The sequence below is a fragment of the Fusarium solani genome, assembly GCF_023522795.1.
Source record: "Fusarium solani strain SB1 chromosome Unknown bctg00000000, whole genome shotgun sequence".
In the NCBI taxonomy this organism is placed as follows: domain Eukaryota; kingdom Fungi; phylum Ascomycota; class Sordariomycetes; order Hypocreales; family Nectriaceae; genus Fusarium; species Fusarium solani.
In genome coordinates, this window is record NW_027072157.1 from 3,474,547 (window position 1) to 3,498,152 (window position 23,606).

Genomic DNA, 23,606 nt, shown 5'->3' on the forward strand with positions numbered 1-23,606 from the left:
ATCATGGGTGCTGATATAGATCTCGGGTTGAAACCCTCCGAGTTTCCACTACCTACGTATATACCAGAGGTTACAAGATTTTCCTCCAAACATGACATGTCCATTTATCTTCCCAAACGCCGTCTAAATGCCTTTTATTCATTCCATCCGAGCCCGACACCAGATTTTTTTTTTAACCTTGCATCTCAGCATCCTCGTCCTCATTGTCAGTTGCGTCCTCCCACTCATCCTCCTCGCCCTCTGCAGGCTCACCGAGCTCCTTGTTGATGTTCTTTAGTAGCTCCTTTGCGTGCTCGCCAAGTCGCTCGTCCTCATAATCCTGAAGTTCAAACAGCTTCAGGCACTTTGTGAGCCACTGCCGCGACGACTTCCAGACCTCCTTCCACTCCTCGTCAGCACCGCTGGCGCCATTCGATCGCTTGGCGGCAGCCGCACGGAGCTTCTCTCCAGTAATGTAGAGACACCAGCCGCCAAGATACCAGGCCTCGACACTGGAATCATCATCTGTAATCAGGCGCTCCAGCACGCGCAAGGCCTCCTCCTCCAGCTCGGTCTCGAGTAGCAGGCGAGCGAGACCAATTCGGGTTGGGAACTCGGGGACACCAGGGTGCTCGGGAGGAAGGTCCTGCCACAGCTCGAGACTCCTGCGCAGGGCAGTCTGGGCCTCGTTGGCGCGGTTCTGCGAGATACGGACGTTGGCGACCGTCTGCCATGTCTCGGGCGACGCGGGAGCAATGAGCATGGCCTCAGTGATGAGGGCTTCGCAGCGCGACTCGGCGTCGGGCTCCCATGACAGGTCAGTCATGTAAACTTCGGCAACAGCGCAGAGGACTCCACCGAGCTTCTGCTGCTTTTCGTTGAACGCAAGCTGCTGCTCGGGGGTTTTCCGTGGGATCTCGGTCAAGGCTTGGATCTGCTTTCGGAGGGCAGCAGCTCCGCGTTCAAACCACTGGACAGTGTCGAGGCCACCCTCCTCGCTGAGCTGGGCGAGAAGGAGGAACTTTTCGGCGCCGCCTCCAATCTTTTCATCTGCGGTGCCATCTTGGTCGAGGAAGACTGCGCGCTCGAAAGCAGCTCGGGCCTCGTCGATATCGCCCGACTCAATGAAGATGGTACCGAGAAGGTTCGCGGCGCTGAGCTCAAAGTCGCCGCCCTGGCCAGTGGCGTCGAGGGCCTGCTGTGCGAGGGTAGCAGCCTCATCTAGCTTTCCAATCTCGAGCTGAGTCTGAGCATCGATAATGAGCTTGGCAATGTCGGGCTTTGAAGTCTTGTTGTCGGGTCTCGAGGGCGCCATGGTTTCGTCGATGGAGCGGGGAGCTTGTGAGAGGTGAGATGGATGGATTAGCTGAACCTCTGAATGAGCAGTGGCTCAGTAAACAGGGAAAGAAGGTTCTTGGGAATATGCGCTCGAGAATTGAAGAGGGTATCTGATGCAAGAAAAACAGACACTGAAAAAGAATGGGAATCACTCTTCTTATCTCGAATGGTTCCGGATTGATGTGCTCTATGCAGTCCCGTCAACCTGTGTCTTGCTTTCCTGGTTGAGTGGGCGACTGAAAAAATTTGGGGCGTTATCGATAACGGCTTTCAACCTCCACCGTCTGCGGGGCAGGCGCGGGGCACAGCGGGACATCACCGGCATCGTCCACCTTGTTTGGTCCTAGTTACTCATTGGAGCATTTGTCATCGCGCTCAATACATAGAGGCTTGCTACCTATCTGCATCATACCGTACAGCTTCTGGTTACCGCGGCAAGTACCTTGTTATCCATCATGTTTACCGGAATCGTAGAGGAAGTTGGAGGTCAGTCTTGCCCAGTGTCCAGCATCCATCCCATGGGGTCTAAGCAACTAACTCACACGTCCCAGTTGTCTCCAAGCTCGACACCAATGACTCTACTGGGGGCACCTCTCTGACCATCTCCATCCCCTCTGGGTCACAACTCCTTTCCGACTGCCACGATGGTGACTCTATCTCTGTGAACGGCGTCTGTCTCACAGTCACTTCCTTCACGCCCGAGGCCTTCACCATTGGCGTCGCTCCAGAGACACTGCGCATCACCAACCTCGGCACTCTTGTCGAGAATAGCAATGTCAACCTTGAGCGTGCTGTCCGTGCTGATACTCGGATGGGCGGTCACTTTGTCCAGGGACATGTCGACACTACGGCCGAGATCTTGTCCGTAGAGCAGGACGGCAATGCCCTCACTTTCCGCTTCCAGCCCGCACGGAGGGATATGCTGCGGTACATCGTGTACAAGGGCTTCATCGCCATTGATGGCACTAGCTTGACTGTGACTCAGGTCAATGATGAGGAGGCATGGTGGGAGGTGATGCTCATTGCCTACACCCAGGAGAGAGTCGTGGTGGCTCAGAAGAAGAAGGGCGACACAGTCAACGTCGAGGTCGACATGATGGCCAAGTACGCTGAAAAGTCCTTGGGCGGTGTTCCTGGTTCAGAGCCTGGTGTTGCCGCCTCATTCCCCTTCATCGAGAAGATTGTCGAGAGAATCGTCGCACGGGGACTGGGAGCAAAGTCTTGAAAAGTATTCAATCGTTTCAATATCATATCCTGGGTATCATGATTCCTAACCTTCCCAATGTGTCTTCTCATGCATCTCCCCATACTTCGGCAATTTTCTGGCTCAGGGCTTTGGTGAACTTTTTCGCCCAACGAGATGACTTGTCTGGCCAAGAACCAAGTCCCGCTTGCGCTTCAGGCCCTGCTCACCAGTCCCGCATGCCTCAAAGGCTTTGACAAACTCGTATGGCGTCTTCCAGCGCTTTTGGATCTCGAGCGCCCTCTCTCCCGTGACGCCTCTCGTTGTCATGAGCATCTTCAGGAACACATCTCGTAAAGTCATCGACTCAGACTTGGAAGCCAATGATGAGAAGGCTGGGTAAGTAATGTACCAACCCGACGAGGGTGCCGACTCCCTCAGATGAGACAGTAACGGCATGTAGTTCTGAGATGTGAGGACCCGAGTGGGAATAACGTTCAACGTCTTGCTCTCATATGTCCGCTTCAGCATCTTTGTCATCTGAGCTAGATACCTAATCGTGTCGTCCATCTTGGCTGTCTTCTTGACAAAGTAACCATTGACAACCTGCGTGGAAGCAATTGCTGACCGGACTGCCTCTTCATACCTCTGAATTGATGCCGGATCGATGGTGATCTCTTCGATGATGTAGATGACCTTCTTCACACCAGAACGTTTAAGCCGGAACTTTTGCTCGTGAAACCTGCCGTCCTTGATACTTCCAATCAAGTCATCCAGACGTTTTCTCTCGACAATCCAGTCCAGAACAATCTCATCCCCTTCAGCACCTTGGGCCGCAAGGAGGTTAGGATCGTGGCATTTCGCAATCCATTGGGCATCACCAAGTTCCATGCTCCGCATGATTGGCTTCACTCCCTGCTTGGCGAGCTCTTCTTGCATATAGTCGCGATCGGTCTTTGCCCTAACCTCGCGAACATCGAGCAGCAGATGAACAGAGAAGGACCCCGGCGGGAGGCGAATTGGTGTGAAGCTGGGTAGTGAGCTGTCGTCTGGTATTGCTGGTCCATCAGACACAACATTTTGGTACTCTGAAGGCACTCGCGTGGGCTCGGCAGCCTCAATAGATGGCGACCTTGGCCGGGAAACAGGCTCAGGTTGGAAGTTGGCGATAGCGGGCTGTGCTGATGTCGGCTCCCTAACTCCTCCTGTCTCAGACTGCCATTGATCGGTTTCCTTGATTCGCTTTGCAACTTCCCAGCCTTCATCCGTCAGAGCGTATCTCCGTAGTGGCCGCCCTCTCTCATACACCAACTCCTTTTGCACCAGAGTTTTCATCGAGTTCCAGGCAGTGTAGAATTTTGTCGGGTCACTAGGTGCTGTGAACGAAGAGTCGCAATGGTGTTGAGCAACCTCAGTGAGCTCTGCCTTGGTCATTCCAACAGAGGCATTTTCGTCGAGAGTTGATAGGCCGATCACCAAGGCAAAGGCTCCAGATCGAAAAGCCGGTACATATGCTTTGGGCTTACGGGCCTTTTTCGCGGGTCTTGCAGAGCCCTCACCATCATCGCCTCCAGCAGATGTTGCCGCCTTACGAGACTTGGGATGTGGGGGCATCGGGAGGCCATTTTGTTGGCAGTACTTCTTGAGGTTGTCCTCCAAGCGTTCGCAGAGTTTGGGGCCAAATCCCTTCAGCTGCTGCAATTGTGCCGGGTGTTCAAACGTGATTGGGCATGCTTTCAGTGATTCATAGGCGTTTCTGTAGGTGGTTACGCCTTTGGAGTTGCGTTCGCGAGCCAGATCCAGCCATTCTTTAACCCAGGCCAGCAACTGGGGGTTGGCACAGTCGGCGTCGTCCATGTTGTCAGCTTGAGAGAGGACCAGATGAAAGCATCAGGTTCTTGGCGGTTCCATAATCCAGATCCAAAAAGATGTCGGCATGGACATGAGAATACGCGTGACTCAAGTCGAGACTTGGCACTTCTTGTTCCGTGGATGCATTGAGACGCGTTGAATGCTTCAGGATGTGGAACGCGAGGCAAAGGCAGACACGAACACACGTGACCGGTGGGAATGCCGGTCCGCAACGACGGTGTGAGGCTCCAGCCAATAAACGTCTTTGCAGCTCCCACCTGCGTCAACGGTTCAGCGTGCGACTATTACCACCTGAAGCGGGTGGCTGTCTGATACCCCTCATCAATGTCATTTCCCTCAGAGCTAGAGGTTCCAATAGATGTTTTAAAAGTCAGCTTGACTAGAAACTCAATAAAAGTGCATGTAATCCATCATGTTGAAGCAATCGATCTATAGACTAGGTAGCTCCCGAGTGCTGAAAGTTGTGGTATCACTCATAACGGGGTCAGTAACCAGCCACGCCATTCCCTCGTAGTGATGGTTTTCTCTTCATCTAGGTATCAAGAAAACGTGTTTTTATCCCCTCCCCGTCCAAGATGCAAGTAAGACGCCGGCCGCCTTGTACACAGCTCCCGAGATTGCAAATGTATCTACTCCCCTTCCCATCATTTTCCTTGCCGCTCAGTTCCCCGTGTTTCGTGTCATCGTTAGCGAAAAGTATTTTGGCTAAAAAAAAGCACTTTAGCACATGCGGTACACCATGTGACCCTTGGAAGAACGGTTGCCGTCCTCGGGCACAAAGTCGTAGGCGATCTGGATGTCAAGGTCACGCCTGTTCTTGTCGTTGGGCCTGACATCGAGGTTGCATGTCACCACCTCGCCCTCCTGGACGGTGAGGACGTCCTCAAAGTAGAAGACGGTCTGCTTCCAGTGGGTGTACTTGGTATGGGGGCCAGTGGAGAAGCGGATGGGCTTGTGGCAAGCAGTGAAGTCGATATCAAACCATGAGACGAGGGCATGGATGAAGTCGTCACGGTTAGCCTTAAGCTTGAAGGGGATCTGGAAGGTCAGGTCGGCAGTGGTGCAGGTGTAGAGGTCTAGAGTGAGCACCGGGGCGGGGTCGGTCACGACGGCCTTGACCTCCACTGTGTCGACAAGGGGCTCAGACAGAGCAGTGGCCTTCAGGGGGGTGTAGTCGAAGCCATAGACATCGTTCCAGACTGGGCACAGTTAGCTTGGTAGACAGGTCGCGGACCAGGAAAACTCACACTCAATCTTCTCGTCCTTGTAGTCGCCATCCTCAATACCAGCAAAGAAGATAGTGGCCTTGTCGGGGAAGATAAGACCATCCTTCTCAAGGTAGGTGTCTCGGGCGTAGAGAACAGTGTCGAGCATGGACTCGTAGAGAAGGAAGTAACCCATCCACTCCGAGATGATGATGTCGACCTTGGGGAAGGGCAGCTCAACCTCCTCCATCTTGCCCTGGAGGAGGGTGATCTTATCGGAGAGACCGTTGGCCTTGACGATCTCGCGGGCCTTGAAGATGATGGTGGACATGTCAACACCGATAACATGCTTGGCACCGGCCTTAGCGGCAAACCTGCAAAGATCCAGCGTTAATATGTATTCCGTCTTTTACTCCCATCCCTGCCTGTTCCCCTCCAAGCAGCAGTGGGAGAATATCGTCTGTGCGAGCGCGGGGCTCAACGAGGGGCAGGATCGAAGATTTTCTTCTCGGACGTACATGGAGAGAATAGCGGTACCGCAGCCAACATCGAGAACGACCTTGTCCTTAAAGATGTGCTTGTTCTGGATGATGGCGTTCATGTACGATCGTGTGCGCACTTCGTCTTTCTGTAGTCACGGAAACAACCTGGTCAGCGTGTGATTGCATCGCGCAACACAGCGCCAGCGCGAGAGCCAGCGCTGGGGTTGCGGGGGAGGGGGAGGGGAAGCTCATACCAACATCTCCTCATGGATGCCTTTTGCGGTGCAAGAATCGTCGTCAGCAAAGAGGTTCTCTCTCAAAGTTCCTGGGGCTTTTCTATAGCAGAAAAGAAGATTACGCATTCGTACCATGGTGGTCGTAGCTGTATTGCGAAGCAGAGTTAGCACACAATCAAACTTCTGATCCCAAGCGCCAGGCAAACCAACCTCTTAAAGTAATGCTGCTCGCTGTGCTCCATCGAGTTCATCTTCTCCTCGGCCAGCTCGACCTCCATCTTGTCGCCGCTCATCTTGACTACTTTGTTTTCAAGCTCTGGTCGTTTGAACCAGAGAATAGAGGAACTATTGTTGGTGTTGAGCGGAGGGTATGAAGGAGTGAGAAAAAAGAAGAAAGACGAGTCGCAAGCAAGGATAACAACTTGAGGCGGGAGGACCACAAAGAGATGGATGCGATTTTCTTAGTTCGGGCAGAAAATAATTTATCGCCGTCACCGCCCGATTACAGAGAAGGCGGCGAAGAAGGAGGGACCGGGAGGGACCCTTTTTCGGCACCAGGCACCTTCTCGGTTAGCTCAAATCTGGCAGCCTGGATACAAAGTACAAAGTACCGCTGACCTGAGTCGTTTGTCCCGTTCAGCTTCTGGTGTGGCACCTGACAACTTCTCTTTTCCTTCCACTGCTTCTTTTTCTGCGAGTCGCGGCTTTTCAACCATTGGCTGAATCCTGGGGGCGAGATCGAGACCCTGTGGATCAACCACCGTGGAGACGATGCCAGGATCCAATCTTACACGGGCCCGAGACTTGCAAGAGCCTTTGGACGGTGCCAAGTAATAAGCAACTGCGAGCTTGTGCATCTGCCCGGGCAACGCGGCTGCAGGTACCTTTATCAACTCAATTTGGGACAAGTTCACACGGTCTCAGACATCAAGGCGGATGAATTGGTTGACGTGTGCCAACAGTGATGAACCCAACGTTCAACACCGTTCAAGCACCAATTCTTATATTCATATCTATCTATGACCTTTGTCATGTCCCGCCAGAAGCAGGATGTGGCCCATAACTCGAGTGCGTCTTCTTCATCGCAACTGGGAATCTTCAGTCGACAACCAACCCGTTTACCAACCACCTGACGCAGCCTTTTCTTTTCGCGTGGTAACCAAAAACGCCCTGACGCCGTTACATGCAGTCTGAACATCAGTAAATCAACCTCCAGCACACGTCCGTCGGTCGTGCGTCGCATTAGACCAGCAGAACGCTGTTGATGCAGCCCTCGTTCTCTGGGTTGTTGGTGACCTGGGCGTATCGACCCCAGACAACCTTTCCACCAGCAGTCACCAGACCCAGCTCGCTGACGTTGACCTCGATGACGGTACCCTTGGTCAAGACACCCAGCTGAGTGTACAAGGGGTTCTGAGGGTTCTTCTTGACGCTGATTATGGGCAGCTGCACCGTCACGCCGAGCTCGGGGTGAGTGACGTTGGCCTTCTTGTATCGCAGACCCATGGGTCGGATGAAGCGCTCGTGCTTGGGGTTGCGTCGCGTAAAGTCGGGTCCGACAAAGGTGGGCTTCGTCACCATTCGCTTCCAGGCCTTCTTCTGCACCTTCTTGCCAGTCTTGACCACCTTGAACATCTCCTCCTCGCTGATACCTCGAACCTTGGGCAGAGGCACCGCAAACTTGGCCGCCTTCTCCGCTCGCTTGTTCTTGATGGCGCTGCTCAGCGCCTTGGCCGTCGAGGGGTTGGTGCGGTCCAGCAGGTACGAGGGCATGGGCGTCGTGGGCTCCTTCTCGTCGGCGGTCTTGACGTTGCGCTCCTCGTGGGCCTTGATAGCCTTCTTCATCTGGATCTTCTCCTTGTGTCGCTTCTGCTGGTAGAGCTTGGCTCGGAGACCGCGAAGGTTCTGAGCATCCTGCGAGGCCTTGTGGCCTTCACGGGCGGCACGCTTTCGAACTCGTTCTTCATGATCGAGGCGGCGGCCGTGCAGCTTACGCCACCTTTCCATATACTCGTTCTGAGGCTACAAGGAGTCAGCAATTCGTCCATCTTCAATTTCAATTCGATTCATACCATATTGTCGGTATCGCCCAGGCAGGGACTTTTATCTTGTCTCGCGGGGATGTGATGTTGAAACTTCCCTTGGCGACAAAAAAAAAGCGGCGGTTTATCGGGAGGCGGCGCTGGCGTCCAAACAGCGGCGACGGGGCTCGGCATTACCCTTATCCGGCCGGCCCTTGCAGCAACCACCATGAACTTTTTCAAGATGGTATCCAACGACCGAACGGCAATTCCCACCAATTGACCAGCAATAGTGCCCACGCCCGAACGGCACTGCGGTCCATCATGAGCAGGGCACTCTTCCGCTCCGCGCTGGAGCTTCGAGCCCCCAGCGCGCGACTCCCGCCTCGTTTCTGCTGCCAATTCGCTCCCGCGCCTTCAACACCACGGCACCAATCGTCGAGCCCGTCCTCGACCGTCACATCAAGAATGCCGCCAATCCCACAGCAAACGAGACCCGACCTCTTGCCTTTAAGAAGAGCCATCCGGTTCCGCCCCCGAAGCCCATGGAAGACTCTGTCAAGACCCTCCTACCGTTCCTCGCCGCGCAGCCGGACCACTACATCACCGTCCACATCCACGGTTTCCCCTACCTTGTCCGCGAAGGCGACCAGGTCCGTCTGCCCTTCCGCATGCCCGGCGTCGTCCCCGGTGACGTGCTGCGCTTGAATCGCGCGAGCGTCCTCGGCAGCAGGGATTACACCATGAAAGGTGCCCCTCACATCGACGAGCGAGTCTTTGAGTGCCGGGCCACCGTCGTCGGCACCGAATCCGAACCCCTCCGGATCAAGATCAAGAAGAAGCGGAGACAGAGGAGAAAGAGACAGGCCAAGAGCAAGCACCGATACACCATCCTGCGGATCTCGGAGTTGAACATCAACAGTGGGGAGGACATTGAATGAATGCCAGAATTATGTGGGATATGAGATGGGGCAACTGCTGGGAACCTGATTCAACCTAAAAGAAGACGTTGGACATGTATAAAATCGGCCAATGCCTCGATACGCTGTATCATTACCAGCACACAGCTGGCTGTACCATAGTAAAGCACCTTTTGTAAAGACAGCGGAAGCTCACGAGTACAACGAGGATGGCAGAAAATGCTCGATTCACCCGCTCTAATGCAGGGCCAGTTCTGGACGCCATTTCTATCATGAGCCCATCCCTATTACAACAAGACTCCCCAAGTGCGTACGTTCTCAGTACAAAAAGGTATGTGGTTATGCAGCGAAAGACAAGAAAGGTACTCCCAAACACCCAGCTATGAAATGCCATCTTTCCGTTAAGTTCAAATTGGTCATAAAACTCGTTCATCCAGCAGCAGGCTGCGCCTCGTCGTCAACTCAAACAATATGCCTCGTCTTTGTTACATCCTGCCGGCCATGGCTTTCTTAACGCTGGCCCAATAAGCCTGCGGCCAAACGCTCATGCTCTCGGCTTCCGTTGGCATCCGCTCTCGGCACCTCGTCACCACACTCTGAATGATTCTACCAAGTAGCTCCTCGTCGATGGGAAGAGCCTTGTCGGTAAGCTCAGCAGGATAAAGGAAGGGGTCCGACTCGTGAAGCAGCTCCTCGCATGTTGGTCGCATGTGGTGCTCTCGGTTGAGGCACCGTCTCATGGTGCGGATAAGCGAAGGTGGGACGGACATGCCTCCCATACCACGTGAAGGGAACTCAATCTCATGATCCCAGTTGATGATGGCCTGGCATCTCGACATTTGGTTGGCGATGTGGCCGAACGGGGGCAGGCCGTACACCATCTGGTAGAGGATACAGCCCAAGGACCAGATATCGCTAGGCTTGCCCAGCTTCATAAGCTTGGGCCGGCCGGGCATGCGGCCTCCTCGGGGGTTGTTGGAGTCCATGAGGGACTCGGGGGACATGTAGTTGGGTGTGCCAACCTGTGTCTCGCGGTGTACGTTGACGGTCTCGTCCGTCTGGATAGCGTTGGCAATACCGAAGTCGATGAGCTTCAACTGACCCTTGACCAGGACGAAATTGGCCGGTTTGAGATCAGAATGAACAATATCGCATTGGTGAACCGCCTGCAAACATTCGAGCATCTCCTTCCAGTAGAATCGCACAAAAACTGGATCAAACTTGGCGGCTTCGGGGTTGTAGCGTTTCCGCAAAAAGGTGTTAAAGTCCAGCTCTCCAATCTCCATAAGCTATATACAACGTTAGCAAGTCTGGTTCCAAAGAAGCGAGGACGGGGGGAGCTTACCAAAGTAAGAATCTGTTTCTCGGTGTTCATTTCGCAATCAAACAGCTTGATAACACGTTCCACCTCGCCAAGTTTCTTCAATAGGTCGATCTCACCAAGGTAGCCCTTGATGGTGTTATCGTCGGCGTTCTCCAACGAGACTCGCTTGAGGGCGAACATCTTGCCATTCTCGGCCGCGACTCGATACACCTTTCCACTGCCACCACGACCAAGACAATCAAGTCGAGTGTAGGCTACTCCGTTAACTCGCAGGATATTGCGTCGCTGCTTCGCCTGGGTAGTTGTGGCAGCACCAGCAGTTGCTGTGGCAGCCTCAAGAACAGACATCTTGGGAGGGGGCGGAGGCGCGTGACGAAGGGGGGTGTTTCGGGCCATGGATGCCAGTGGTTTGCGTTCTGGTGAAACTGCCCTCATAGCAGCAGGGTCGACACTCGCAGGTCGCTTGGGTATCTTGTCCAGAAGCACATCGACTGAAGGCTTGGTCCGTTTGTAACTTGGCGGGGCATTGTTCTCTTGGTCGCGACCAGAGGGCAGCTCAGGGCGAGGAGGAGCAGGGAGGCGATAGTGGATTTCCTCTTCCTCCTCCTCATTCTGCTCTGGCTTGGTCTCTGGCTCAGGAGCGGGTACTGGCTCTGGTGTGGGCTCTCGGGGAGAGGGTTCTCGGGGAGATGTTCTCGCAGAACCCATGCGCAAGTCGAGATTTGACGCATTCCTTCGATGAACTGCCCTAGCAGCTGCACTGCCGCTCACTGGGCTGCCCGAGTTGAAATCCCGAATACCATCACCATAGTAAGACGGGGCGAGTTGATCATCGGTAGGCTGGCTCTCTGGCTCCTGGCTTGACACGATCTCGCCATCTCCGTTCACCTCGCCGTCCTCCTCACTCTGTCGTCGGCGACCTCGCCGGGCTGGTCCACTGAGAAAGCTTCCAGCAACCTTTCCGACACGCTTAATGCGCATCGAGCTCTGTAAGTTGGGGTTATCTTCGGGTCGAGTCCTGGTGATTGTGGATGGATATCGGGAAACACTGCCATGGTGAAAGGGAGGGGGGTTCCGTGCGACAGTGGCAGGCTCTTCAGGTTGATCATTGTCCATGTCAAGGGCAGACTTGTCCAGCACAGACCGTTCCATCGACCTCCCTGAAGAAGGACCAGTGGAGACGCGGCTTCGGTTTGAAGGAGACCCAGCATTTATCCGCACGACGCGTCCACCTTGTGCTGGGGTGTTAATCTCCTGCTGAGAGTCATGTCTCTCATCAGAGGACATGTCCCGACTGCCAGGGCGGCTCCGGGGCCGGGATCGCGTTGTCGAACGAGACACCGAGGTTGATCGTCGCTTGGTAGGCTTCATCTGGTTGAGACTCTGAGGAGTGTTGCTCAAGCGGACAACGCGCTTCCTGACGGGACTTATATCTCGACTTGCAGGTGCTGGGCTAGTCGGTCTTGAGGACCTTTGGTCGTGGGCCTGGACGCTTCCGGACCTCAAGTGTCGGCGGGTTTCTGTGGCTGAGGAGGTCGACGCGTTCAGAGCACTGGTACGTCTTCTTGTTCGAGGGGGGGATAGAGGTCGCTGGACAGACTCGGGGGCACCGTCATTCAGTAGTGCCTTGGTGAGAGCGCTGAGCTTCATAGGTACGGGGATCTCGTCTTCAGAGCTGTCATCGTGGAATTGCTGTGGCTTTGGGTGGTAACCGTTGGGCGCGGACGAGCCCGAGGAAGCAGAGAAGCTCTCGTTGTGATTCATAGCCTGTCTCGATGGAAGTCTCCTGAGGCCCTGTCGTTGCGAGGTCCTCCGAACGAGGCCATTCCCCATGGGCGTGGGTGAGGCAGCCGCCATGTTATTGTTGGAGCGACGTTGGGCGCGTTTGGGCGAAGAAACGATCGAAGCGGTGAGGAATTGGTGATTAGTTGGTGAAGGAGTAAAGAGATGTTTTACGCGACGATTGTGTCCATGATCTGGTCCAGGACAAAATTACCAGAAATTTAGTTCATGCGTCGCGTCAGGGAACATCGTCAGGGAAGATGGATGGAAGAACAATGTTGTATTTTGGTATGGAGAGAGCTTGGCCAATTAGCGAGGGTTTGGTTGCCCAGCAACCGGCGTCGAACAACGCCAGTTTTTAAGCCTTGCAGCGGGTCAAGGAAGCAACAAGCCGTGATTAGTACGAGAAACGGATGTTTTTTCTCGAGGGAGACGGCATATGCAAAGCGCGTGTCCTCGTAGTAGATTATTACTCAGGAGTTGATGGCTTTCTGGCATGAAGAACCGAGGAATATGGAGACTCGAGGCTTACAATCCAAGTCACCTCCTGAGCACTGCTATGCAGAAGCTATCAAGTTTGTAATAAAACGTGCCAGAACAAAGCCACTAATTCCCTGAAATGCCCAAGACCCAATTCTGATCTGGGTAACGGTCACTCAGAGACATTCTCGACAACTCCATCGACATTGCCCCTTGCTTTAACTGCCCATCCCTCGAGATGCCAGTCAAATGCAACAAGCCAAGGACTTACACCAGACCCAGCCAATAGAACAGAACAACCAACAAGGTGATGGAAGCTGGTTAGGTTCTTCCCCACATATTCCCGTCCTCCTGCCAAACTGGAAACTGCCTTTCGGGGCGCTACCGGCCCCCGAGTTAAAGCAGCCCCTGGAGCTGGTGCAGTGGACATCATGATTGGCAGCACTCGGCCAATCATGTCCCTATGGGGTACTGCTGTGTCCCGCGCCCGTCTAGTGGAGGTGCAGTAACTTCCACATCACCAACGCCCGGACACAAGCAATCTTCCCTCTCTCACATGCCGTGTCGCATAATTCTTCTTTCCACCGTCTCCTCCGCAAAGAGGTCGATGCTTCTACAATGGCAGCTCAGAGGGGGCGGCCATGGACACGAGTCCTTTCCCTGACCGTCCTCATTCTCGCTTTTGTTGCTACCGTTGGTGCTTCAACGGGCGACAAGTTGCCAGAGTTCCAGAACTGTCTCAAGGTGAGCTTTTCGTCCACATTGCCAAGCTGGCCACCAGAAACTGATGGCGTGGGTGTAGGTCTGCAAATCTGAGAATTGCGCCCCTAATAAACCTCAAACTCCAATCCGTACGTGCCCGCGATCCCGTCTTTGAGCTTCCTCGACTGATGTCTGTTTCCGCGATCGACAGCTGTCCTCCACCGTCTACTCTTCTGGACTTGCGCCAGCGAATGCGATTATGCCTGCCAGCACATAATTACGAACAAGCGCATGACCTCGGGTCTCTCTGTCGAGCAGTTCTACGGGAAATGGCCCTTCTATCGCTTCCTTGGCATGCAGGAGCCCTTCAGTGTCCTCTTCTCGCTCGGCAACCTGTGGGCGCATTGGGACGGCTGGAAAAAGGTCCGGGCCCAGATACCCAAGTCGTACTCTATGCTTCCGTTCTATGAGTGGCTGGCGGGTATCGGCGTTGCCTCATGGGTCTTCAGCTCCATCTTCCATACTCGCGATTTTCGGATCACCGAGGAGCTCGACTACTTTGGCGCTGGCGCCAGCGTACTGTACGGCCTGTACTACACGACCGTCCGGGTTTTCAGACTCGACAAGCGCACTCCCCGGAGGCGAACGGTACTTCGATGCTGGACGCTGGTCTGCGTCTTCCTCTACATATGCCACGTCTCGTACCTCAAGTTTATTCATTGGGACTACACGTACAACATGGCGGCCAACGTAGCCGCCGGCATTGGACAGAATGCCCTCTGGACTTGGTTCAGTGTTGATAGGTATAGGAAATCAAGGCGTATTTGGGCGGCTTGGCCTGGTTTTGTGGTGGCCTGGGTCATATTCGCCATGAGCATGGAGCTCTTCGATTTTCCCCTTGGTTGGGTTGCATTGATGCCCACAGCTTGTGGCATCTCATGACTATTGGACCAACCATTCTCTGGTACAAGTAAGTGCTTCTCTATCAATCATATTGTTACCTAGCTAACTCGGCGCAGTTTCCTAGTGAAAGATGCCCAGGACGATATATCTAATAACCAACGACTAAAGGCCTGAGTCGGTGATAGAAATGAAACGGAAATAGCATGAAAAGTAACATTATTCACGCCTCAATATTTGTAGTTTATCAAGCACGAAATGAAGCACCAATGTCCCATCCAAATTGCTTTTATTAATGGTATCCCTAGTTTACTCGGCACTGATGAACCTCCTCGAGTCCAGCAGTTTACATGAGAGAAACCCAATGACAAACCCAGCTACGCCAATGACCAGCATTAACGACGCAGTGAGCGATTGGCTCACCTCCCGATCCAGCCATTTCTGACGGAGACGCATCGTGCCCAGACGCATGAAGAAGATCTCTTCTGCACACACTTCTCCAGCCAAGTTGGGTCTTAGCTCAGTGGACTTTCGAACGCTCTGCTTCTTTTCTACTCTATTGCCTGGTCGCATTCGTCAGCTCACGGATACATGTCATCGGGCTGCAATCTGTGATGGTGACTTACAGTAGAGTCAATGACACATCGCCCTGGAGGCGCGCCTTGAGCTCAACCTCGACATCCAAGTTCAGTCCCAGCTGGAGGCGGACAGGCTTGGTCTCGGCGAGACGAGGCAGCACGGCTCCGGTCTTGATGCCGTCCCGGGTGGCGAGCTGCTTGTTGTTGCGGCGGCGTCGGCGGCGGCCCTGAGAGTCGACGCTGGAAACCTCGGAAGCCGAGTCGTCGAGCTGCCGGCGCAGGTCAGCCAGGATGTTATCGGCGGACCGGGCAGGGCTGCCTCCGGGGCTAGAGCCCGGAGCGCCCTGGCCCGATGGGAGGGCCGTGGTACCGACCTTGGGCATGATGTTTTGAGTGGCCATTTTCTCAAAGTAGGGGGAGGTGGATCGGGTGATTCAAAGCTCAGCGTCGTCACGGACTGGTACAGAGTGTGCGAGTAGCTCTCCTGATAGCTCGGCGGCGGCGGTCGCTTGGGAGGTCGGCGCTTGCGAGATGCACGAACAAGACGAAGAGGCTTGACCTCGAGACTGTTTGTCCGGCTAGGGTAGTACGGCGGCGGCTGAACGGTGTAGCCGGAGGGCTTGAGCGGGAGGACTCGGGGGAGACAGGTACCGGCAGAGACGCCGTAGGGTTGATCGGGGAGTGCGGGACCGGAGTAGGTAGGTAGTTCACGGAGAGCTGGTTCGCTTTCCCGCGGCCGGCTGCTGGGAAAGCTAGGGATACAAAGACAGAACGAGTCAAGGATTGGATTATCCACGCCGGCGCTGCTGGCAATGGAGGATGAGAGAGTGGATTAGATGGGAAGCAAAAGAGATAGAATAAAGTTGGGCACCAGGCCGTGAAGGGAAGAGGAGGAAAGGAGAGGAGGCTGTGTTGGTTGAAGGCTTGCTTGAACTGAGTTGGTGATGATGAATTCTTCTCAATGCTGGAGTTGAGGCCGGTCTATATACTCGTTCATGCGCATAATGTGAACCTTATCTTGAACCTCTAGATTGACAGCCTTCGCGCGCAGATCGCCTACAGTCTATCGAGTGGTCCCAGAAACTCATCAGCTCGTACGATGGCATATACCTGTGAAACGGATGAACCGTCGTGTCGCTCACAGAGTCCACGTATTGAAACGGCACAGGCGGCATTCCGGCCTCCGTGTAAGCCACAAAACGGACGGGCGGACGGAAGCGTCTGTGAATGAGTGATTAGGAGTAGTTCTCTTTGGGTTTCTAAGCGCTGGGAGTTAAAGTCACAACCACAGGGGTGTTGTTACAGGTTGGTGTTTGAAGATTTGAGGCGATCAAACGGTGGTTGTCTAGCGAGGTCGGGGGTTAAGGGTGAGTATCACCAACGGCGCATCCTGCGACGGTTGAGGGTTGCACTCGCATATCTCCACTCTTAAACTCAGGAGGATATAGACATATTCAAGACTAGGATCACAACTCAGATCATCAACCATCTAGTCTTACCCGGTAGCAGTTACTTGTTAACCATCAAGTGAAGCTTAACTCATAATCTACAAGATGACAAACATTGATCACATACAAATCATTAAATAGATACTTCAAGTTTGATTATACACACTCCGAATCTTCATATTCAACTGCATCGTACTTGTTGTTAGCGACGATGAATTAACGGCGTATCTTAAGATGTGTTCTCGTCAGGCGCAGCTCTCACTACCCATGCACTATTCCCTAATTCATTCCTTCTCTATAGGTAATATAAAACACCCATGGCAATTGCTGCGAACCCTCTCAATAACCGCTCACGCCTTTTCCCTTGTGCGGCGTATGAACATAACAAAACATGTCATAAGTGAAGTAACCAAAAGGGAAGGAACCCAGATCAAACGACGCCCCCACATCCGCTCTTTCCAACTCCATGTGAAAGAAGGACCGATCGAACCAAGGGAAGGAAAGTGGGCAACAGCAAAAAATCCTCCTCTATGGGTTTCCTCCCTTGACATTCATCCCAGGATATCCATCCATCACTTTTCGTTTCATTCCATCCTTTCATCCTCTTTTTCAATGCAACTCTTTCAAGCGGTAGAGATGCTGAGACTCCAGAGCCTGGAACTTTTCCATACCCTAGCCTCTTTGGAGCGTCAATGCGACACCCCCAAACCCGCTTGCTTGGTGCATCAGCCCATTCCAGAAAGCCCTTTCAGCTCTTAACGAGGCGCCTGTCAGATTGACGTTTCGAGAAAGCTTCATGACAGACACATTTCCCTACCAGACTCCAAACGCCATGACTCGCCAAGTCCATTCCTGTCAGCATCTCATGTGCTGAGGAGATCACGCACTGACAGCCCCCGCCCCTTGGAGTCTCGACGATCATTATTCAGCATCAACAAAGCAGCCATGGCCTCTTGGTCAAGCTCACTCTGGGGGTCAAGTGCTGGGCTTGTTAGGGCTGAGGTTGGCGCCGAAGCATCACCGCGGCTGTATGAAGGCGCCCCGAACACTTGCGGACCAAAAGCAGGCGACGTCCCTGCCGAAACGCTATAGCTGTACCGCCGATGGTCTGTTGATACGGATGAATATGAGTGGTGGCGATGGCGAGAATCCTGAGGGGGTAGGGCTGGTGATATAGATGGATGACGGGTTTGCTGATCTGGCATGGCAGTCATGGCAGGCGATGTGACATCCGAATCCTCCATCTCGACGTCTTCGTCAACAGAGCCGGCTGGATCACCTCGAAACGTTGGGTGGAATTCGCGGATAGAAGGCAAACGGTCTCGGGCCGTGGGCGTTTGCCTGCCGGATTCGGTTCGGGCGCTCTCTTCCTCCTGCTGTGCCTTCAACTTGGACACACAATCTTCGAGGTACCGGATATACTCGATCGACGCCTGTGTTTGCAAGAACCCTGTCAGTCACTCTATTATCAATATGGGCGTGCAAGGTGGCCTCACCTGTAGAATGGAGAGCTTGTGCATATCTCCAGTGCAGGCCGGGATCATATTCTTGAGCACTGCAAACTCTTCGTTCATCTTGCTTCGCCTTCGACGCTCGATCAAACTATGGGCCGTCTTTCTCGCGATTTTTCGTCCTGCCGCGCTCGTGGCGCTGGGTTGCTTCTTCTTACCCTTCTCGTCTGCCGCGACATCTCCAGCTGTTGAACCAGTTGTTTTTGAACTTGTCGCTGATGTGTTCTTGGTCCCTGCCGAACCCTTGCCTCCCGTCTTTGATTTCTCCTTACCACCACCATTGTCGCCACTGGTGTCCTGCGCTCGAGGCTTCATCTGGATGATTTTCCGGGATCGTGTTGGGGGAGGTGGTAGGGCGAACGAGCTCTCCTTTGCTTCCTTGGCAGCGGAAGAGCGGCGGCGCGCCTTTACGGTCTCGGCTGGCTGCATGGGAAATGTTGCCCCGGGGGAAGTGGTGACTAGCGGGTGTGACTTGGTATCGGTGGGTGAGACCCGAGATGATGAGGCTGTGGGGGAGATGCGAGACGCATCATGGATAGCTGGGGGCGGCAGCTCGAAGGAAAGCTGGAAGGAGGCGAGTTGTTGAGTGCCGTCCTTGCCCTTGATGTCGGATGAAGAACCTGGTGTGAGTGGGAGGCCCGGTCGAGGCATCTTGGTGGTGATTGTGATCTGAGAGGTTGCCGCGTCGGTCTTGGTATTGGAAGAACTTGAGCCCTTTGGCTCAGACAAGGAGCTCTTGTGAGAAACAGCTGCCCGGAGAGTATGTGGGTGACGGCTCTATGGCTATAGGAGAGTGAGGCCTTTCGTGGAAAAGTACTGCTGCTCTCTTGGAAATGGTGGTAGGCCGAGAGTGCGAAACAAGCGAATGGAGGGAACCAACACCACTGCGACAAGGTCCAGTTCGGGGCCAAACCCTTTGTCTTGGATATCAGATACAAAGAGAGAAAAGAAAGGAAGATGCAGCCGCCAAATGGAGTGGAGGAGAGAGTTGGGTTCGTCGATCGTCGGCGAACAGGGTGTGTCGGTGTCGTCGTCGCAAGCACAAGCACGAGCACGAGCGAGTAATCAACAAGCTCGAGGCCGGCCGTCTTCGATTAACGACGGTCTAGTTTCAGTCTCAGCGGCGGAGGATAAGAAGATACGGGGAAGAGATATTAAATCGGACACCGAGAACGCTGGCCAAGAACCAACCAGCACGGTACATTGACTGCAACATATCCTCCAGCGGATGCAGCTACGGACCCGGTACCGTACACATGCACACACACGCGCAACCACGCCTCCCCAGGTCCCAAAGGCAAAAGAGTTTCAACCCATGAACCCGCTTCTTCCCTCCAATCCAGCGCGGCGAGCTGCAGGTCGTCTTCCCAGAGCGGTCCAGCTTGACCCAGACCGACCCAGGTTGAAGGGATGCGATTTCATGGACCAAGCATCATCGAGGAAATGGTCGCGTGCTCTCTCCGGCGACGGACGAATCAGCGTGGGGTATTCGCCCATGTGGTCGTCGGTGGGCTTTTTGGTGGGCAGGGGTACGGTCTCAGAAGCAAAAGAAAAAGCTTGGATTGGCGTCCTTCTTTGATGGGGAACGAAGACCAATCGCCTGGGGAGTGTACAGGAGGGCACGAGGGTTGGCATCGTGCAGCATTGGCACCATTCGACTCTTGTGCGTGGTTGAGATGGCTGCTCATGATGAAGATGGCGATGGTGTAAGTCGAGTCCACCGAGGCGACTAAGCATAATTCCACGACAAGAGACAAGATGCCCAGGGCTCTGCGGACTCGACAGCACAAAGAGACAAGGCGAGTAACCTACGACATAAACATCGCACAGACCAAGACGTCGACTCATCCAACCATCTCTCTCACTCCTTTCGAACCAGAACGTGAGCCAGAGGACGAACGGAGCGTGGTCAGGATCTCCAATCTCTCCAATCTTCATGACACACGGTCCCTCGACTTGGGGTCTCTCCACCTCCACCATCTCTAGAATCTCCACCCATCCCAGCACAACTCCACCAGCCATTGAGAGGACTCTGGCACGAGCAGATCATGGCGCCCAAAGGGGCAATGGCACACACTTGAGGCTTCAATCATGGCGAAAGGACACAACCAGTGCAGAGGGGCACGTGTCCGCCTCGCAGACCCCAGGCGCTCACACACAGGCCCAGGGCTCCGGAGACAACGGCAACGGAAACAAGGGTTTGAACGAGCTTCCATCGACCAGGGGGCGGGGGACACAAGGCTTGCAAACTAGAAATCGGGCTTTATTATTCGTCTGTAGACATGGTTGAGCACGTGCGTGTGTCTGCCGGATGTCAACCACCCTCAACAAGGACGCTTCCTCTCTACCATACATCCCGTCATTTTCCCTGATCCCAGGTGAATCCCACCCATCACCGTCTCGAGCCAGCCAACGTGGGGGCAAAGGTTCTGGGGCGGCTCTGATCAGAGCGACCCCTGGTTCGCCACAGACCTACGATTGAGGCTTGTCTCTCACGATTCAACATCCCTGGGTGGCCTCCATCTCCTGCTCTGGCTTATACTTGATGGCCGAGCCGAACGCCCAGCGAGCTCGAACATCTGAGTGCGCTGCAAGGTACGTATTCCGTTCCCTTTTGTTTTGTATGGGCAATTTGCCCTATCATCCCAATGCCATCCGGTTGATTCCGTCACGCTGTTCCAGTCATTCATATCGTGTCATAAGTCTCGGCTTCCACCCGCTCTATCCTCGGTCTTTCATCCCGCCCTGGCATTTAGATCTCGTTGCTGGGGTAAGTGACCTGGGTGGTAGGAGTAAACTCCTCCTTGATAGCGCGAACATTGACGAAGCGGGTCAGGAGGTTCTGGCTGCCAGCCTTGTCGTTGGTGCCCGAGGCGCGAGAACCGCCGAAGGGCTGCTGACCGACGACAGCGCCAGTGCTCTTGCAGTTGACGTAGAAGTTGCCGGCAGCGTTGCGGAGCTGCTCCTCAGCGAAGCGAGCGGCCTCACGGTCAGCGGCGAAGACGGCGCCGGTGAGACCGTAGTCGGAGGTAGTCTCAATGAGCTTGCAGACGTCGGCGATGGCGTTGGGGGCAGCGTCGTCGTAGATGTATGTGGTCAGGATGGGGCCGAAGAACTCGGTCGAGAAGAACTTGTGGGCAGGGTTGGTGGTGGCGTAGATGGTAGGGTGAATGAAGTAGCCCTTGGAGGAGTCATACTTGCCGCCGACAACGAGCTCGAGGTCCTTGTCGGTCTTGGCCTCGTCGATGGCTCCCGAGAGCTTCTTGAAGGAAGCCTCGTGGATGACAGGTCCCATGAAGTTACCATGGTCAGTGGGGTTTCCTATCTTGATCTGCTCGACCTCGGCGACCAGCTTCTGCTTGAACTCAGCCCACTTGGACTTGGGCACATAGAGTCGAGAAGTGGCACTGCACTTCTGGCCCTGGAACTCAAAGGCACCACGGACAGTCTGCTTGACAGCGTTGTCAATGTCGGCCGAGGGGTGAATCAGGTGGAAGTTCTTGCCGCCAGTCTCGCCAACGACACGGGGGTAGGATCGGTAGCGGCCCGAGGCGATACCCTCACCAATGGTGCCATACAGCTTGCGGAAGACGGCGGTGCTACCGGTGTAGTGGAGGGCAGCAAACTCCTTGTGCTCGAGAACAACCTTGGTGACCTCGACGGGGTTGCCAGGGACGAACTGGATAACATCCTTGGGGAGGCCAGCCTCGAGCAGGATCTGGTAAACGAGCCAGTTGGAGGCAATGGCGAAGTCGCTAGGCTTCCAGACGACGACGTTACCGAGGAGAGCGGGAGCACCGGGAAGGTTACCAGCGATGGCGGTAAAGTTGAAGGGGCTCACGGCGTAGACGAAGCCCTCGAGAGCGCGGTACTCGAGGCGGTTCCAGACACCAGGCGAGTTGTGCTCGGGCTGGGTGTTGTAGAGCTGCTCGGCGTAGTGGACATTGAAGCGGAGGAAGTCGGCCAGCTCGGCGGCGGCGTCGATCTCGGCCTGCCAGGCATTCTTGCCCTGGCCGAGCATGGTGGCGGCCATGATATCGTAGCGGTACTTTGTGGAGATCAGGTCGGCGGCCTTGAGGAAGACGGCAGCTCGGTCGGCGAAGGGGAGGGACTCCCAGGCGGGCTTGGCCGCGAGGGCGGCGTCAATGGCAGCCGAGACATCGGCAGCGGTGGCCGTGTGGTAAGATGCGACAGTGGTGGCATGGTCAGCGGGGTTCTGCTGCTTGGAGAGAGCAGAAACCTTGATCTGTGAGGTTGTGGTGTTAGAAGCAATGATTCGAGATATCATGGGTCTCTTATCAAGCCCAGCTCATGATAACATGATAGGAGCCATGATAAGGACGGGAAAGGCCAGACATACCTCCTTGCCACCGACAACAACAGGGACCTCGACGGGCAGCTTCTTCTGCAGCTTCTCAATGGCAGCAGTCAGACCCTCCCGTTGCTGACTGCCCTTGACGTAGTGCTGGTTGGGCTCGTTGAAGACCTTGGGGGTCTTGAAGGTGGCCAGCGTAGCGGCGGTGCGCATCTGCTGGACCCTCGCCGCGCTGCGGAGACCCTGGGCGCCGGCCCGGTTGAGGATCATGGAAGACATTGTTGGGTTGTGAGAGAAGGGAAGGGAGAGTTTTGATGATCTTCGCTGTCTTCGAGGGTATCACAAGAAAAGAAAAGGAAAAAGAAGACGATTTAAAGATGAAGAAGAGGAGGTAGAAAAAGGAAGAGAGGAGAAACAAATCAGTCAGGTGGTCACTGGCTACCTAAAAAAGGAACGACACAAGCCTCGCCTCGCGTAACATAGACAACCTCCTCACCCAGACAGCCATGATCCCCATTCCCACCCGCCACGCGAGCTCTCTTTTGCAAGACAAGACAAACAGTATGGGGGTTTTTTCGTAGCTCTTTCGGCTTATCACGGCCTAAAATGCCACCCGTGGGGCGGGGAGACACGAGCTAGCACATGACGTCGCAGCTTCCCCCAAGCAGGGGATCGATCTTGATTGGCCAATGGCTGTCCCCCTTGGCGCCGGTGTCGGCAGGTGGGGCGCATCTCCCGCGAAGAGCCGCCGGCCGGCGGCACCGGGACAGGGACGGTTCACCAAGACCGGTACGGATGCAGTCTGGAATAGTAATACGTGCAATGGAATTGCCTGGTTCAGGGATTTCATCTTTCTTGAGCCGGGACTGGATGCCCCGCCGCTTTCTCCCTGCTCGGCTTGATCGGTCATCCTATGCCGATAAGCATCCAATTCCCTTCATTGACCATGAATCGCTGATACTCGCGTGCTCAGACATGGCCGCGCTTTGCCGACGTGGGGGCTTTGATGGTCATGTGCGCCCATGTGGATGGCTTGCATAGGTAGGCATCAACTGGGGAAATCAATGGCTCCCATCACATATGGATCCTTCTTATCGTTGAATACCCCATACCGAGTACCCAATTCGATATCTTGACAACCACGTACATTATGGGTAATCTCATCAACTCTTCTACGCTGTCTTGTCGTCCCTGTTGAGACATATCCATCCCCCACATATCATTATACTCTCCCTTCACCAGCTACAACCAAAACCACTTACAAATCCACAAAGGTATCGCTGGTAATCGCTTCTTCCGGGTATAAAACTTCGGCCGCCCACAGCTCACT

At 54.5% G+C, this 23,606-nt stretch overlaps 10 protein-coding genes across 10 annotated transcripts; 3 read left to right on the top strand and 7 right to left on the bottom strand.

Annotated features, from left to right (window-relative positions):
* Positions 1-172: 172 nt before the first annotated feature.
* Positions 173-1,294, bottom strand: MRS44_001111 (uncharacterized protein; the record flags this gene model as incomplete). Its single annotated transcript, XM_046267631.2, has 1 exon — positions 173-1,294. The coding sequence occupies one exon, from the start codon at positions 1,292-1,294 to the stop codon at positions 173-175; it is 1,122 nt and encodes a 373-aa protein (XP_046139008.1).
* A 478-nt stretch (positions 1,295-1,772) lies between these two features.
* MRS44_001112 (uncharacterized protein) lies at positions 1,773-2,542 on the top strand (the record flags this gene model as incomplete). The annotated part of the gene is made up of 2 exons (XM_046267633.2): positions 1,773-1,803; positions 1,869-2,542. The coding sequence occupies 2 exons, from the start codon at positions 1,773-1,775 to the stop codon at positions 2,540-2,542; spliced, it is 705 nt and encodes a 234-aa protein (XP_046139009.1).
* Positions 2,543-2,644: 102 nt separating this feature from the next.
* MRS44_001113 (uncharacterized protein) lies at positions 2,645-4,357 on the bottom strand (the record flags this gene model as incomplete). The annotated part of the gene is made up of 1 exon (XM_046267634.2): positions 2,645-4,357. One exon carries the CDS (start codon positions 4,355-4,357, stop codon positions 2,645-2,647), a length of 1,713 nt encoding a protein of 570 aa, XP_046139010.2.
* Positions 4,358-5,092: 735 nt separating this feature from the next.
* Positions 5,093-6,588, bottom strand: MRS44_001114 (uncharacterized protein; the record flags this gene model as incomplete). Its single annotated transcript, XM_065623561.1, has 6 exons — positions 5,093-5,571; positions 5,620-5,951; positions 6,096-6,205; positions 6,314-6,384; positions 6,428-6,441; positions 6,506-6,588. The coding sequence occupies 6 exons, from the start codon at positions 6,586-6,588 to the stop codon at positions 5,093-5,095; spliced, it is 1,089 nt and encodes a 362-aa protein (XP_065480005.1).
* A 949-nt stretch (positions 6,589-7,537) lies between these two features.
* On the bottom strand, positions 7,538-8,370 carry MRS44_001115 (uncharacterized protein; the record flags this gene model as incomplete). The annotated part of the gene is made up of 2 exons (XM_046273469.2): positions 7,538-8,317; positions 8,368-8,370. 2 exons carry the CDS (start codon positions 8,368-8,370, stop codon positions 7,538-7,540), a joined length of 783 nt encoding a protein of 260 aa, XP_046139012.1.
* Positions 8,371-8,545: 175 nt separating this feature from the next.
* On the top strand, positions 8,546-9,257 carry MRS44_001116 (uncharacterized protein; the record flags this gene model as incomplete). The annotated part of the gene is made up of 2 exons (XM_065623562.1): positions 8,546-8,563; positions 8,610-9,257. The coding sequence occupies 2 exons, from the start codon at positions 8,546-8,548 to the stop codon at positions 9,255-9,257; spliced, it is 666 nt and encodes a 221-aa protein (XP_065480006.1).
* Positions 9,258-9,721: 464 nt separating this feature from the next.
* MRS44_001117 (uncharacterized protein) lies at positions 9,722-12,417 on the bottom strand (the record flags this gene model as incomplete). The annotated part of the gene is made up of 2 exons (XM_046275075.2): positions 9,722-10,525; positions 10,582-12,417. 2 exons carry the CDS (start codon positions 12,415-12,417, stop codon positions 9,722-9,724), a joined length of 2,640 nt encoding a protein of 879 aa, XP_046139014.1.
* Positions 12,418-13,440: 1,023 nt separating this feature from the next.
* On the top strand, positions 13,441-14,466 carry MRS44_001118 (uncharacterized protein; the record flags this gene model as incomplete). The annotated part of the gene is made up of 2 exons (XM_065623563.1): positions 13,441-13,566; positions 13,795-14,466. The coding sequence occupies 2 exons, from the start codon at positions 13,441-13,443 to the stop codon at positions 14,464-14,466; spliced, it is 798 nt and encodes a 265-aa protein (XP_065480007.1).
* A 267-nt stretch (positions 14,467-14,733) lies between these two features.
* MRS44_001119 (uncharacterized protein) lies at positions 14,734-18,612 on the bottom strand (the record flags this gene model as incomplete). Its single annotated transcript, XM_065623564.1, has 7 exons — positions 14,734-14,980; positions 15,051-15,329; positions 15,377-15,754; positions 15,992-16,065; positions 16,145-16,223; positions 17,342-17,883; positions 17,947-18,612. The coding sequence occupies 7 exons, from the start codon at positions 18,610-18,612 to the stop codon at positions 14,734-14,736; spliced, it is 2,265 nt and encodes a 754-aa protein (XP_065480008.1).
* Positions 18,613-20,713: 2,101 nt separating this feature from the next.
* On the bottom strand, positions 20,714-22,555 carry MRS44_001120 (uncharacterized protein; the record flags this gene model as incomplete). Its single annotated transcript, XM_046267636.2, has 2 exons — positions 20,714-22,207; positions 22,322-22,555. The coding sequence occupies 2 exons, from the start codon at positions 22,553-22,555 to the stop codon at positions 20,714-20,716; spliced, it is 1,728 nt and encodes a 575-aa protein (XP_046139019.1).
* Positions 22,556-23,606: the final 1,051 nt, after the last annotated feature.